Source organism: Phodopus roborovskii, unplaced genomic scaffold (genome assembly GCF_943737965.1).
Source record: "Phodopus roborovskii unplaced genomic scaffold, PHOROB, whole genome shotgun sequence".
In the NCBI taxonomy this organism is placed as follows: Eukaryota; Metazoa; Chordata; class Mammalia; order Rodentia; family Cricetidae; genus Phodopus; species Phodopus roborovskii.
Genome location: NW_026125052.1, coordinates 13,362,434 through 13,377,866, shown reverse-complemented (window position 1 = coordinate 13,377,866; position 15,433 = coordinate 13,362,434). Strand labels below are relative to the sequence as shown.

At 50.4% G+C, this 15,433-nt stretch overlaps 1 protein-coding gene and 2 non-coding genes across 3 annotated transcripts in view; 1 reads left to right on the top strand and 2 right to left on the bottom strand.

The window, feature by feature from the left end:
* The window catches only part of Lasp1 (LIM and SH3 protein 1), a 35,427-nt gene extending 23,553 nt beyond the window's left edge, over positions 1-11,874 (bottom strand). Inside the window, exons 1-2 of the mRNA XM_051175473.1 lie at positions 11,641-11,874; positions 4,667-4,761 (exon numbers count right to left, since the gene is read on the bottom strand). Coding sequence (XP_051031430.1) covers positions 4,667-4,761; positions 11,641-11,709 — 164 coding nt within the window. The 5' untranslated portion in view covers positions 11,710-11,874. The remainder of the gene's footprint in view (positions 1-4,666; positions 4,762-11,640) is intronic.
* Positions 11,875-12,532: 658 nt separating this feature from the next.
* Positions 12,533-12,604, top strand: Trnac-gca (transfer RNA cysteine (anticodon GCA)). The gene has a single exon. It is a non-coding gene; the product is annotated as a tRNA-Cys (tRNA).
* A 1,600-nt stretch (positions 12,605-14,204) lies between these two features.
* Trnac-gca (transfer RNA cysteine (anticodon GCA)) lies at positions 14,205-14,276 on the bottom strand. The gene has a single exon. It is a non-coding gene; the product is annotated as a tRNA-Cys (tRNA).
* Positions 14,277-15,433: the final 1,157 nt, after the last annotated feature.

The window sequence follows — 15,433 nt, the reverse complement described above, 5'->3', positions numbered from 1 at the left end:
TAGAGTTCTGGATTCCCCAAAGGCCCTGCTGGGAACGAACACACACACACACACACACACACACACACACACACACACACACACACACACACGGAAGGAGGGAGGGAGGAAAGGAGGGAGGGAGGAAAGGAGGGAGGGAGGAAAGGAGGGAGGCAGGCTCCATTAGTCCTGATTCTTACCAGCCCCCTTCCAGGCCTCCAGGACTAAAGTGTTAGGGATAGGAAGAAAACAAGGAGGCATTGTTTGACCAGAGGGACAAAAATGAGCAATCCAAAAGATTAAGGGTAGACTGGAGAAAGAACTTACCAGTCTTTAGGCTTTGCAGACAAAATGAAAAGTTGCATCCTTTTAATTCTTTTTTGTTTGTTTGTTTGCTTTCATTCACTAACAACTTTATAAACAATGTCCACACTTTTTCCCTATTGTTAATATTTAAGGAGAAAAATTTGCCCAGCTAAATAAGGCATGGAAATATTGGGCCTCAAATTCCTTATCAACAAAAATGGAGCTTTGAGAGAGAAAGTGACCCCTAAGATCCTTGAGGCTCTGACATGTCCACATGCAGGGTTATGGGGTGAAGGAGGCAGGTGAGGTACTTGATGGCTGTATCTGACACTCTGGCTCGGGGTTTTTGCTGGCCTCCTTCACTCCAAATATAACACACACAACACACACACGCACCACACACACACACCACACACACACACACACACACACACACACACATACTTCACCACCATGTTGCTCCCAGCTCCTAACACATTTGATTCAATTTTCCCAGTAAGAAGCAGAGAATGGCCTGAGATGCCTCAAATGCCCCCCACCACAGGACTGTGGCAAGGCCAACCAGATCTGCATACAAAGCAAGACCTATCTCAAAAGAAACCAACCTGTGGCTAGAGGTAGCTCAGGTGTAGAGTGCCTGGGCCAGCTAACATACATACATAGCACCATAGTTTCAAGTTCTGGCCATGAATAAACCAGACTTTGTCAGCACTTGGAGGCGGAGGCAGGAGGACCAGAAGTCTGATAGCTCAGCACACTATGCGCCTGACAACATGAGCTCAAACTTCCGGGAACCACAGTGGAAAGAGAACCCACTCGTGAAAGCCATCCACTGACCTCTACATGAATGCGTTGGCATGTGACCCCAGCCCGCACACACATACCTGTCTCTTCCCTTCACACATATGCAAACTTTTTAAAATTCAAGGTCATCCTTGGCTTCATAGTGAGCTTAAGGCCAGCCTTGGCTACCTGAGACTGTTTCACAAACACTGGGATTGGGATCAGGATGCTGGAATAGACTGACTGGACCCTACTCCCAGTATAGACCCTGGAAATGGGTAGAGTCACAGTCCCCAACAGGAAGGACATCTCCAGTCTTCTCAACTCAGCCCCTCACCCCACAGTCCAGGAAAACTGAATCAGGAACCCAGATATATCTGCTGTCACTCTGATGGGAAAGTTCTACTGAGGTCTCTCTTCCTTCCCCAGATGGTTCCTCTAGCCTACAGCAAGCCTCCTGTCTGCAGGTCCCCAAGGCAATTAGCCCCCATCACCACCCCAACCCCAGCCCTGACCTCTAATCTATGACTGTTTGCATGGACCCAGTGAAACAGGTTTGCAGGATTCCGATGATGGCAATCCAATTTGCAAAACAAATAGTCCAGGGCATAAATATTTCTCTAGCTAACAAAGCAGGCCAACTCCACCCACCTGGAATCTTCATGAAAGCATAGGTGAGCAGGCATGCTTGGGCTGCTGTCCAGGTAGGCTTGCCCCCCATCCCCAACCCCCTGGTGAAGAGCTGACCATAATGAATCTGTAGGAATCTTAGTGGGAGCCCAGCGGATTCCCAGGGGAGGGTATGAGGCCACTCCTGGACAGTGTGTAATTGCATGCCTGCAGCTCACCATACTAGGCAGGCTGGCTTCGTGCTAGCCTGTGTTTGTGCATTGCGAAGAGAGAGAAACAGAAGCCCTTTTCAGTGTTCAGTCGCTTTCTAGAACTTTGGAAAGACAGAAGGGACACTCGGCTTTCTTCTCTCATTTCGTCGTCTACAAGAGCCTAAGCCGCTCCCAGGCTCAGACACTAGCCAGCAACAGGGAGCACACAGAAATTCCCTGCACACCAGACTCACCCCACACTCCCTGGGTGGCCTAGAGCCCTGGCAAAGTTCCAGGAGATGTTACCTGGCACTATGTGTGACACCCTAGTCAGGCTTAGTCCAGTGGAGGGGAGCAGCACTCTGAAAAAGGAGGTCTAGCCTGTGGTCCATAAGTACAGCCAGGACTAGAGGGAGTCTGGAGTGCAGGAGGGAGGGAACTACTCCCCAGAAGCGCTGAGGACCTAAGTGTCACTGAAAAATGGGCTCAGAGGCAGCTGGAAATGAGAGGATGAAGTGACCATTTGACACAGGGCCTAGCGCACAGCAGGAATTCTGTTCTAGGGCAGGGGAAACCCAAGCAGGTGCAGAGGCCACCTAGATGAGATTGGCTGAGGACAAGGAGCTCAGCAGACAGGGCTACAGACACAAAGCCAGCAGGGAGCAGCAGCCAAGAAGCTGATGCAGCTGGGATGAAATATAGCACAGCTGAGACACACAAACACACACACACACACACACACACACTCACGCCAATACACTCAACCCAGTGCAGGTCCTGGTCCTTCATAGCAAACACCCACTGGGCCAGAAGTCAAAGGTCACCCATATAGAGCTAAAGTTAGGGGAGACATCAACCTGCTCCCCTAGCCAAATGTCAGGAAGGGGCTACAATTGGTGAGTCCCCAAGCAAGAAAGACTGCTTCTCCCAGAACCCCAAAGACTTCAGGCTCTCCCCTCTCCTATTTGCTACCTGTCTTCCCCCAAAAAGACTAAGCTAGAACTCTGGCACAAGGGTTAAGGGAATTCTGATAGAAAACATTCTCTTCAAATTCCAGAGCTCACTGGGTAGCAGGTAAGCTGGCTGGAGAAGAAAGAAAAAAGCTGTCATCCTGGCTTTCAGCCAGGAAGTGGAGGCCCACCCAGAAGATGTCCCAAAGGAGGCTAGCAGACCATCCTGAAGCAGTCTCACACCCAAAGGGTTAAGTGCCCTAGTTTTTCTGAACCCCACTCCACTCCCCAAAGGAGGGAGGAAGTGGCAGAGAGTCAGGGTTTGTGTGAGCCCTTAAGAATTCAAAGAATGTCCCATTTCCCTTGGGGCTGGGAGGGCTGGGGGGGCTGGGTAGGCCAAAGAGCCATAGAGATCAGAAAGAAGGGGCCAAAAAAGCTGTGGGCCTTCCTCTACTCAAAGCCACCATGGGCTGGCCCTTTAGAAGGAACAATGGTCGTGACGCCTCTTGGGCTTGAGACTTTATCAGAAATCAGGTTCCCAGCACCTGAGATAGGTTGGCACATAGCAGAGGGCTGGCAACAAGCGTTTGGAAAATGTTCAAATCCCCAAGGTCTTGGGTCAAAGAGTTGGGGGCATGATTGCCTGCCCTCAAAGAGACAAGTCTCCAATTTCCCTTCCAGTAAACTTGGGCTAAGAAGAATTAAATTAGGAGACCAGCTGGTCATAGTGAAGCATGTTTATAAACCCACACATCTGGAGGCAAAGGCAAGAAGATCAGAAGTTTAAGCTATACTAGCCTGGGATAGATGAGACAAACAAGCAAAGATACCTAGACTCAAGTCAGATCATAAACATAAATGATTACTGATCTTGCCACCTTGCAAATGGCCTGAGGTCAGTGGCTGCACCGGCTCTGGACCTAATGCTGAGGTTCCACTCACTATTCATGAGTCCCCTCTGAAACTGCAGGTGACTCACCTGGATGGTGTCCCTCTAGGGTGGGAGACAATGGTCTCTCTCCCCGCAAGCCCTGCATTGAGCTTGCCACAACACAGGATTCTATACAAGGAACAGAAATCAAGCTAGAAACTCTCAGAATAATGGGCAAACAGTGTCTCTGGTCTCCCTGCAAGGCAGAAAAGGAGCTGCCTATGCCAGGCCACACCCTCCTCCTTCTCAATATATGAAAAGGTGGCTGAAGAGACAGATTAGCGGTTAAGAGCACTAGCTGATTTTGCAGAGGACCTGGGTTCAGTTTGCAGCACCTACATATAGGCTCACAACCACCTATAACTCCAGTTCCAGGGGATCTGATGCCCTTGTCTGGTCTCCATGGATACCAGGCACACAAGTGGTACTCATACATACATGTAGATAAAATATCCATACACATAAAATAAAATAAATGAACAAGTCTTTTTTTTTTGTATTCTCAAAAAAGAGAGAAATAAATGAGATCTCTAGAACATTCTAGAAGGGACAATGGAGAAAAGAACCACCGAGTGAGAGAAAGCCAAGGGAAGAATCACACTCCCAAGCCTGGATATCATGCAGCAGGCACAGGGGAAGTCACCCACTGGCTTTACTACCCAGAGGCTCTATGAACCAGCCTCATGATCCTGAGGAAGCCCCCTCCCTCCCCAAGCCTGTGTTCTCATCTGTAAAATGGGGACAGTAAGAGCACTCTGCTATGAAGGGACAATGTGATCACAATCTACCAAGTAGGGTGTGCAAGTGTTTACAATGTCACCTTGGGCTACCAGAGGGGAAAGAACTTGGGAGGGAAGCCAGGTGCCCCGAAACCCCGTGTCCCCACTGAGACTCACGCATTGCAGTAGGGCTTCTTCTCATAGCCCTTGTAGTTCTTCATGTTCAGCGTCATCTTGCAGGTCTCGCAGTGGAAGCATGCTTTATGCCAGTACTGGATGGGGACAGAGGGAGGACACGATTAGAAAGCAGGACTTCCCTAAGCATAGGCATGCAAGTTCTCCACCCAGGTCTCATACCCAAGGCTACAAGAACACCTAGGGAAGCTGGGTAGTGGTGTCAGCACACGCCTTTAATCCCAGCACTCAGGAGGTAGAGACAGGAAGGAGGATCTCTGTGAGTTCAAAGCCAGCCTGGTCTACAGAGTGAGTTCCAGGACAGGCTCCAAAGCAACACAGAGAAACCCTGTCTTGGAAAACAAAAACAAAAACCAAACCACCACCTGGTGAACAGGAGCATTCCAGGTCACAGGCTCTGGCAGCCAATGACACCCCCTCCCCTCCTCATGTCCCCACCAGGCAATATTCAGCTGACAGGACAGTGAGTAGATCAGCTTAGAGAGTAAAAGGGGGGAAACCCAGTCATGAAGGAGACAGCAGCCCCGAGAAGGGCCATCTCCACTTCCCTAGACCACTTCAGTCCAGAATTGGATGAGACTCATGATTATGCAAAGCGGCACTCCGTTGCTAAGCAGCACACTGGGAAGGAGCAGGTCCTCTGCCACCAAGCCAGTAGAAGAGAGCCCAGCCAGTGGCACAAAGGCCCAGCCTAAGGCATGCCTATCCTCCCTCTAATCAGCTGACCCCCTTGAGCTCCTGAAGAACCCCATTAGAGGAGCCCTAAGTGCCCCAGCCACACCCACATTCTTTCCACCTCTCCCCCACCTGGATGAGGGTTGGAGACACCCCACAGAGGCAGAAAAAAGCTTTGCTTCAAAGACCTGCAGCTAGACTCCAGGTGTGTCCCCATCACAACCCCACCCAGAGAGCTGGATGACCTTGGCCTCACCCTGTCCATACTGCACCTGGGAATCTGATTCTACTTCCTGTGTACGCACTGCATACAATATCGCCTGTCCTCCCAGGATTGTTAGAGATTCATGAGAAACCACCTGTGCCCAGGAAAGCACCTGGCACCTACCTACTGCTTCTGTGCAGCTGCTGGACACTGGAGGCATTCACACAGCCTTACCTGAGTTCCAACATGGGTACATGGGACAGAGGAGCAAACCCTGGAAACCCAGGGTTCTAAAACGAGGCCATCAAGACTACCCCAGGGTGGTTGATGGAGGGAAGGAGAAACCAAGTGAAGCAACTCCATCCCAGAATCTAGGCTGACTGGGCATCTGGCTGTTTGTAGCTGCCTGTCTCAGCTGTCAATGGAGATACTTTGACACCCAAAGGAATTTGTCAGAGGCCAGAGTGATAAACCTCAGAAAGTGCCTGAGCAGTAGGACTGACTCCCCACCAGCCATTTGTCAAAGAACTCCCCTAAAGAGGTGCTTTTTAAAATGTGTTTCCCAAACTAAAAACTTCAGACACACTTGGGGGAGGGGCCGGAAGAAAGGAAGTTCAGTTGCTGGGACTCCACCCCTACACCTCAGCACACTTCAACCAGACACCAGGGCTATTTCTGGGGGCAATGGCCCTCTAATGGAACATTTTTTCTATCAAGAAGACCCAAAGGGAGGGGGGAATCTAACAGGGAATGTTAACAAGGCGACTCAGGAAAATTTTTGGGAAGAAAGCCAGCAGTAAGTCTAGAAGCAAAGGGTGGGTGGGTCTGAGCTGGGCCCCGGCCCCACCTGGGTCCATCCTAAGGTCACTGCCTTCACCCCCACCCACAGTAACTTTCAGAAACCTTACTGTTGAGTCACATAAGCCCAACATAAAAAAAAAAAAAAAAAAAAAAAAAAACCACCAGGAACATCAAAACAGGGTGGTCCTTTCCCTATAGATTCCCCTAACTGGGAGGCATTGGCAGATTGCCCCAACACTGTCACCAGCCAGTCTGCGGCCTCTGCCTGTATGCCCCTGCCTGGGCCCCTGCCTCCCCCACCCCCGCAGGGGCCTGCCAGGAAAAACATTCTGCAGAATCCAGACCATGACCCACTTTCTCACACACGTAAGCAGGGATACACTGTCCTAGGGCTAGGGACCTCCAAGGTCGCCTCCTAACAGATTCTGAATCAGGAAAAAGATCTCTACCAGATGGCCAGTTCCCCACCCTCGAGCCAAGCCCAGTGAAGGAAGAGTGCACCGAAAATACAGACTAGCACCTGGCCTAGAGTTCCCACAGGATAGGCTGTCCCCAAGAGTTAGGTCCCATTTCCAGTTTACCCCTAGAGATCATCCAAAGGGACCCAGGGTTCTCAACTTGATACATCAGTCTGGGACAAGGGAGAATGGTCATCTGCCCTTTTGGGGTGGCTGCTAAGGAGTAGAGTAATGGAAACCAGAATGGGTTCAGGATCTGCTGAGTGACTCACCAAGGGGAGTCAAGTAGGGCTACAACTGTTATCTCCCCTGGGGACTGTAGGAAAACCAGAAGGCCCCTCCTTGAGGGAGACAGGAAATGGTAACTCATTCAGTAGTGCTTGTGAACCAATTTCAGACGGAGAGACTTCATCCTGTGTCTTGTCAGGTATGGGGAAAAGAATGCCTGCTATAAGAAGAAAACAGCACACTATTCCAAGAGGACCTACCTTCTTCACCTGCTCCTAGGAGCCTTAGTTCCCAGTAAGAGTGGCCCTGTTTGCCAGGCCCAGGGCAGACTTTAGGCATGGACTCCTGGGATTTGTGACTAAGGAACCAAACCACACCTGGAGCCATGCAGGTCAGAAGGTGCCGCCAGTCACAGCCCAAACTGGCCACGTGAGGCAGCTCAGTCAGACCCCAGGCACCGGAGGACACCCACCCTTCCCGCCCTGTCTGAAATGCTACGTGAGAAAATGACAACAGAAAGACAAACAGGCAGGTGGGGATGGATGACCCAGCAAGGATCCCACTCACTGAAGCCACACCCTGTGGTTCCATGGCTCTAGGGGAGGGGAGAGGAGTTTCATTCAGGTCCATGTAGCTGTAGCCTGTCACCTGCTCCCTAGGGTGACAGTGACTCAGGGCTGGACTATGAGACTCCTCCCTTCCTGTAGCCTAGAGCTAGGCTTTGTCCCTCTTTTAGAGCCAAAACTGGCACCCAGCACCATCCAGGCTCAGACTATCAGCCTAACTGAGGGCCTCTGGTTTATAAACCCGATGCTCTTTTACAATTTCTTTCTAGTAACCTGAAGCTCCCAGAGCCACAGCCCTCAGGATCCTAGGTCCAGACAGGATGAGGAAGGGTGGGACCCATTCCCCACCCCATCCAGGGTTTCACTAGGTAGCCCTGGCTGACCTGGGAAGCCTCAAATTCAGAGATCCTCCTGCCTCTGCCTCCCAAATGCTGGGATTAAAGGTGTGCATCAACATGCTGCCTGAGTGGGGCCCACTTTTGGAAAAGCGTCAGTGTAAATAAAAATATGACTTTGAAAATACACCAGCAGATTTCCTGAACAGCCAGAACTGGCAAGGTAGCTCAGTTGGTAAAGGGCTTGCTTAGCAGGCACAAAGACAAAATTCTGTGTTCAAAACTCACTGTAAGAGTTGGGTGTGGTGGCAGAACATCATTCCAACACTTGGGGGGTGGACGCAACAGGAGGACTGGGAGTTCAAGGATAGCCTGGGTCACTTGAGACCCTGTCTTAAAAAACAAACAAACAAACAAACAAACAAAAACCTTTGCAACTCATAGTGACACACGACTGTAATCCCAGCATTAGGAAGCTGAGGTAGGAGGACTTTGAGGAAAAAAATAAATAAATAAGAACTTCAGCTAAAAGGAGGGAGACAGGCTGCCCTGTCTATTAGCATCCTCTGGGTGGATAAGGTCACAGGGAATGTGGCCCAACACAAAATGGTAAGCTTACTTAAAATATTAGAAGAAATGTTTTGTTTTTGCAATTTGAGCAACTTGGTTGGATTTCTCTTTAGAGAACTTTGAGATGACAACGTCATGTCCCAATGTCAAAAGGTTGGACACACTTGCTGAGAGGACTCATAGCTTATAGGAGCTATCTTGGGTCTCAATATTTTGCTAATTCTAGTACCAGCCAATCCAACACTTCCTCTGGCTTCTTTGGACACCAGGCATACACATGGTGCACAGACATATGTGCAGACAAACATCCATACACATAAAATAAAACAAACAACAACAGAAATGTTTTTCATGGCCATGTGGACTTTGTTCTTTTGAGGGAAGAGGGATACACTCAGACAGCCATTTAGGACAGGAGGCCCTCCTCTCTAATGGGACATTCCAAAGCAACTGTCAGGAGAGCCAATCCCCTAGCCTTCCTGACTGCCCCCGCCTGTTTTTAGAAGCTGAGGGAGAAAGAAAGTGAGAAAGATGTGGCAGAGTCTCCACAGTACAGGTCACTAGCTACAAGGTAGGTGCTCAATAAATATTTGTGAAATGAATGAGGTCACCCGGGCTCTCCTTCCTGCTCCAACCCCAGAAACCCTCTAGGGAAACAAACCACAACCTCCTTCCTTCAATCAGCAGCAGCATTTCATGTTTATCCAGCATGCACTATGGGCTGGGGACAAAGTGGCCTTCATTGGTGACAAGGTTTGCCCACTGATGCCTTTGAGAGATAAGGCCCAGGGAGGAGAGAAGACTGCACATCAAGGACACAGCTTATGCCCTAGCCCTGCTGCAGGCTGCATGCCATAGGGGATTGCAGTAGTAAACCAGGCCAGTCTGCCTTGATTCTCCCTGGCTGTCAACCAGAATTGGGAAGTTGGGTAGCAACCATGCCTATGGGAATGAAATTTCCCCACACCCAGGTCTCTGCTCAGCATTCTCCAGGGCTCCAATTCTAACTGTCTGTTCTTACTGCCTGTAGGGCATGGAAGGGAGAGGAGACAGGATAGCAGGATTTTCCAGTCCCTGAGTGGGGGTGGGGGGGTAGGGAAAGGCAGGTGTTTCTCCAGGACCACTTCCACTAGGGGGAGTTGTAAAACCAGGAAGGAATCACCCACTCACTTCCCAGGGCAATCCCAACTTGTACACCTTCTAGCTAGGGAAGGAATTATCACATAGGACCCCTGCCCCCTTCTCTGTGACAGAGCGCTGAAGGTCTTTACAAGGAGATCGGTTGGAGTGCTGGGCAGAAAAGAGAGAACATCCTTGACCACTCTCCCTGCACTGTCCACCTCTGAGGCAATGACATCATCAATACACATCTGGTGAATACTGAAGCCCAAAACCATTCATAAAGCTGATGGGCATAGATGTGGAACTAAAACCAAGTCATTTCCCAGGTTAGCAATCCTTCCATCATTCACTGTCTCTCCCCATTCATTACCCAAGACCGTAAGAGGAGGCCACTTGATGGCCTAGGGAACTGCAAAAGCAGGGGTCAAAACACCTGGCCAGGAACAGCAAAGACCTTCATGGAAGGACAGTTAACCTCTCGAGGCTTTTTTGGGCGGGAGGGGGTCTCCACCCGGGAGCATCAAGCTCAAGCCCGACCCTCCAGGGGCTAGGACAGTGAGCAGTCAGCACCTTCCATAAACTCCTCCTAGCCTCCTGTCTAGTCAAGCCTCCCCATGTCCCTTTCCTCCAGAAAAAAAAAAGTTCAAATGTTTCAGAACCTCAAGTCCCCACCTCCTGACCTGGACTCGGGGGTCAAAGGTACCTAAGAATGAACTAATCTTAGCCGAGAGAGGAGAGGCAAAGTATCCAACAAAGTATCCATTTCCAACAAAACTAAATTCCCTCTTTCAGGCGCCTGTTCAGACATAAAGGTGGAAATAGGTAAACTCGGATCCAGCTTGGGGAGCTAGATACAATGTACCTATGAGGAGCCAAAACAGAGGCTTCCTGCAGAGCGGAACAGAGAAGGGACAGGTTGCCATAGGCTACTAAAGGTTCACAGAAACACAAGAGGGTCCCATCTCGAACTGTACGGGAAACACCCAGATTCACTCGTCAGTACCCCTTACAAAAGTGTAACGACAACCAGATGAATGAGTCCTGCCTGGGCCGGGGATGTGGAAGAGCCCCTAGGGGACAGCTAATTTCCAGAAGGCTACACTCCCTCCTCTAGAAAAAATTCTCCCTTTCCTTGGCTTCCCCAGAAGTCGGCCAATCCCTCCCTCATTGATGAAACCAGCTCTGAAAAGTTAGCTCTTTGTTCTCCAAGCTGGTCTCCAGGCTGAGCACAATTTCAGATCTCCGGGAAGCGTCTCCTCCAACCCTCTTCACCCCAACACCCCACCCCGCCCAGCTCCTGCTGGGCTGCCCAGCACCCAGAGTGGCTTGCGATTTGAATTAAGGATTAGGAAAGCTACGGAGGTCTGCGGGTTCCCTAACCACGGAACCAGCAAGGAGGGGGGGGGCAGTCCAGCAGGTCCTTCAAAGGGGGGGTCTCAAAATGAGATTCCAGTGCTGCCCTAAGTCTCTTTCACAATTGGCAAAGACGGACCCGATAGCTTCCAGGCCAGGAAGCTGGGCTACCAGCTGCCTAAACCTAAACCTGGAGGGTAGCGCTTGGCCCCTGCCTCCGCCCCGCCCCCGCCGCCCCCTCCCCCAGCGCCCCGCGCTTCCGCCTACTTGGCGCTGGGCGCCGCGGGGAAAGGGAGCGGCCGTCTCCTCTCTCTCACTCCCGGCCCTGGGGGGGCGGGACTGCACCTCTAACCTCCAGCACACACCCGGCGATCCTGGTTCCCCAGTGTCCTCCCGCCCTCCCAGCCTTCTCAGTTCCGAGGCAGAGCCCATCCTTCTCCAGAGGTATCTGCCCACCGCCTCGCCTTGGATTTCCCGGGTTCCAGACTCGGGTCTGTCCCCGCACCCCAAGTCACCTCCCGCCTTCCTTTCCTATTCAGGGGATCACAGGGAAGAGCCCGCAAAGACCCAGTCCCTCTTTCCTCCCCCGATTGGGAGCTGCACTGGGACTGCCTAGCCCGCGGCGCCTGGTGCCGGAGCTCACCTTATCCAGACAGTTCACCTTCTCCGTGGGATACACGATCTTGCCGCACCGGGCGCAGTTAGGGTTCATGGTGCCGGGGAAAGACTGGGGCGGTGACGCCCGAGCTCGCGCGCGTTCCCTTTTCCTTGGGTGAGCGGCTGGCTGGGAGGCGGCGGCGGCTGCAAACGTGCAGGCGACGGCGACTGGAACTGGGGAACTGGCCTCCGCCTCCGCCCTCCTTCCCCTAATAAACACAGTGGGGAGGAGGGGCTGCACAGGCTGGGGCGGGGACGCGCCTCGGGCGCGGAAAGGGGCGCGCGCGACCAGGCGCGCTACCGGAGCGACGTGGGGCTGCGTGGGGGCGGGTTCCGGGGAGGGCTGCAGGACGTGGGTGCTGGACCCCTAAGCTCCCGGGGTACCCCAGGCACTGGGCTCCCCGACTGACGGTAGCCCCTGGCCACGGCCCTTCCCCCGCCCCTGTCTCCAACACGTAGGCGACTGCGGCAAAGCTCGATATCCCGAGAGAGCCGATCCCGAGCACCCGACCTGGGTGGGGATGGGACGGGTTCTCCAGACTCGGGGACTTTCTTTATACCAGTGGGTACCCAGCGTTAACCGGAGGGGAACCCCACCTGCCCCGCCCAGTGCCCCAGCTAGTTCCCTTCCCGCCCACGTCCTCTCCTACGTTGGTACCTGCCCCCTTTCCCTTTGGACTCAGCGCGTCCGGGTGTTCACCCTTCCTGCGCCTCTGAGCTGCAGCATTCCTGGGATTTAAGCATCCTCTGCTTTTAGTTTGCGCCCACCCCCAGCCCTTGCTCTTTCGTTCTTTTCCCTTACCCTTATTCTACCGGTGTAGCAGCTGCGACAATATCTTACTACTGAAAAGAATCGGTTCCAACCGCTTTGGTGGTGTGGGGGTATAGCTCAGTGGTAGAGCATTTGACTGCAGATCAAGAGGTCCCTGGTTCAAATCCGGGTGCCCCCTCGGAGTATTTTCCTCAACTTAATGACAAAATAGAAGTACATGTTTCAAATGTGATCTTGATTCAATTCCTGACTAAAATAGGTCCAAAGGTAAAGGTTTTTCCCCCTCATTTTATAATCTGAGCAGAAAACCTTCGATTTTGCCTTGTTCCTAGTGGAAGAATGCGACGTGGTTATGGTCAACTATGAGAAACAAGTTTGTGCCACCTCAATTTGACTGGCGCCAGAGTGCTGATTTCTGCCCACGGCAGCCTTGCGGGTTTTGATTGGATGGTTCCACACTTTGGGTTCGAGAGCCAAGGTCACTACTACTGTGTGTGTCCTATGAGGGTCAGGGTATGTCAGAGCAAGGGAAACTCACAGACATAGCCTTTCTCAAACCTAAGCTTTCATTTCCCTTTTTATTTCATTCTACGTTCTTTATCATTCTATCTTCTCAAGCTTCCCTATTGCTTGATGATGCGGACCGAGTCAAAACTCTTCGATAACATGAAACCAGCAGATGCACCTATCAGCTCTCTACAGTACAGAGTAAGATCTAAAAGCCAAAGAATATAAATTAATATCGTGGTTTTCAAACTTGTGCGTGCTCCAGAATGACCTGGAGGGCTTATTAAAACATCTGCAGTTTCCCATTGTGTAGACCTGGACAGAGGCCTTGCCAGTTAGCTCTTGGGGGGGGGGGGGGATGTCATCCAGGTGAGGCACGGAGGGACGCCTGAGTGTTACTACAAAGCCATCAGGTTTTAAATCCTCAAATGGGAACAGGTATCTATCTGCTGAGTGCGTGGCTTCCCGTATCTGGGCTGGAAGAAATCCTAGTGTGAAGAGGGAAGCCAGGGCGGCCCCCTCGGTTAGGTTTTGCCCAAAAAAAGGAAAAAGAAGAGACAGGGTGAGGCGTGCTGCCTGGGCCAGGGTGCGGCTGTGATATTTTAAACACGGAATCTGGTTGTGTCATCCCAGGACCCCAGGGGAATACTCTCGTGCATTTTTTGCCTCCCAGTTCCCATTACTGTTCTATGCTGGGCTGGGCTGTAGAGAGCTGCGGGGCAAAGCGCAGAAATACCTGGCAGCCCTTCTCCCTCCCCAGGCACCAGGCCTTGAAATTGCATGTTATCAGGCCTCAACTTCTCAGTGAGAAAGTTCTCATCTATATCTTTAGACCGCATCTTCCCCCACCCCCATAGAACGTCATGTAGCCCAGGCTGGCCTGAATTTGATATATAGGCCAAGGCTAATCTTAAACTCCCTTGAACTCTGATCCTCGTGTCTCGAACTGTCAAGTGCTGGGCTTAACAGACATGTACTACCACACCTGGCTGTAACATGTCTTAAAACCAACAAGTGTATAAACATTCTGTATCTGGATTCATCTTTAGTCTTTTGGGTCAGGATATACACTATGTAAAAATATTATTGCCTTCACACCTTAGTACTCTGTGGAACAAAGACGAGTTGTGCTCAGGAGAGTGGGGATCCTACTACTTACTAACTGACTCTGAGGTACCAGGAACATTCTGGTGGGGAAAATTCGGAGGGTAGAGGGGATTTTTGACTTGGAATAACAATTATGTATCTGTCAATGAAAAATACACACAGTAAGGGGGCACCCGGATTTGAACCGGGGACCTCTTGATCTGCAGTCAAATGCTCTACCACTGAGCTATACCCCCTCTGCTGGTATAAGGTTAGAAAATTCTTTTTACATGAGTTGTGTACTTTTCATTTTGAGACTTGTTTAATTGTTTATACTTTTAAAAATAGCATCTTTTTGCTAAATAATATTGAATTTAACCATTAAGAAGGCATACATCTCAAACTAAACAACAAAATAACTAAATCATGCCGACAATTTGAAAATATGAATTTAGCTTGCAAACTTTTTTTTTGTTTGGGGGGAGTTTCCAGACAGAGTTTCTCTATATTGCTTTGGAGCCTGTCCTGGAACTATCTCTGTAGACCAGACTGGCCTCAAACTCACAGAGATCTGCCTGCTTCTGCCTCCCAAGTGCTGGTAAGGTTTGCACCACCAACACCCAGCAAACTTTATATGTTTTAAAAAAGCTGTGTTTTACAATGTAACCAGAATGTTACATTGTACAATGTTCAGCTGGCCTGGAATGCAAATTCCTTTTGTTAGGATAAATACTTTATCACATCTCCAATCATTTATCTTTCTCTTGCATACTGTATTGGAAGACTTTCCCCCAGCTCTCTCCAGAATACAAATACTACCTCAAACAGAATGCCCACTGAGAGGCATTTGTAGTTTGTAAAGTAGTGTCATGATGCCCTCTTTTGATTCTTAGAGCATTCACTATGTCACCCTCTCAAGAAACAGAGCAAACTTTCAACTTAAAAAAAAAAAAAAGAAAGAAAAAATGGCCCTAGCTCTCTCTGAATTCACAATGTATTAGAGACAAGACTAGAAATAAGTGCACAGGTGAATTAACATAAATACTTGCCAAGGCGGTGGCGGCACTGGCACATCTTTAATCCCAGGAGGCAGAGGCAGGCAGATATCTTAGAGTTCAAGGCCAGCCTGGTCTATATAGCCAGAACTACACAGAGAAATCTTGTCTCTCTTGAAACCCCTCTCAAGAAAAACTAAATGATAAGGGAAAACACTTAAAAACAAAAAACAAAACAACAGAGGCCCGGAGTTGGTGGCACACGCCTTTAATCCCAGCACTCAGGAGGCAGAGGCAGGCCGATCTCTGTGAGTTAGAAGTCAACCAAAACAAACAAACAAAAACCAGTGTCAGCTAGTGGTGGTGCCTGGGATGGATTTAGCACTTAATAAACTCTGCCGATAAATAAATAATACTAA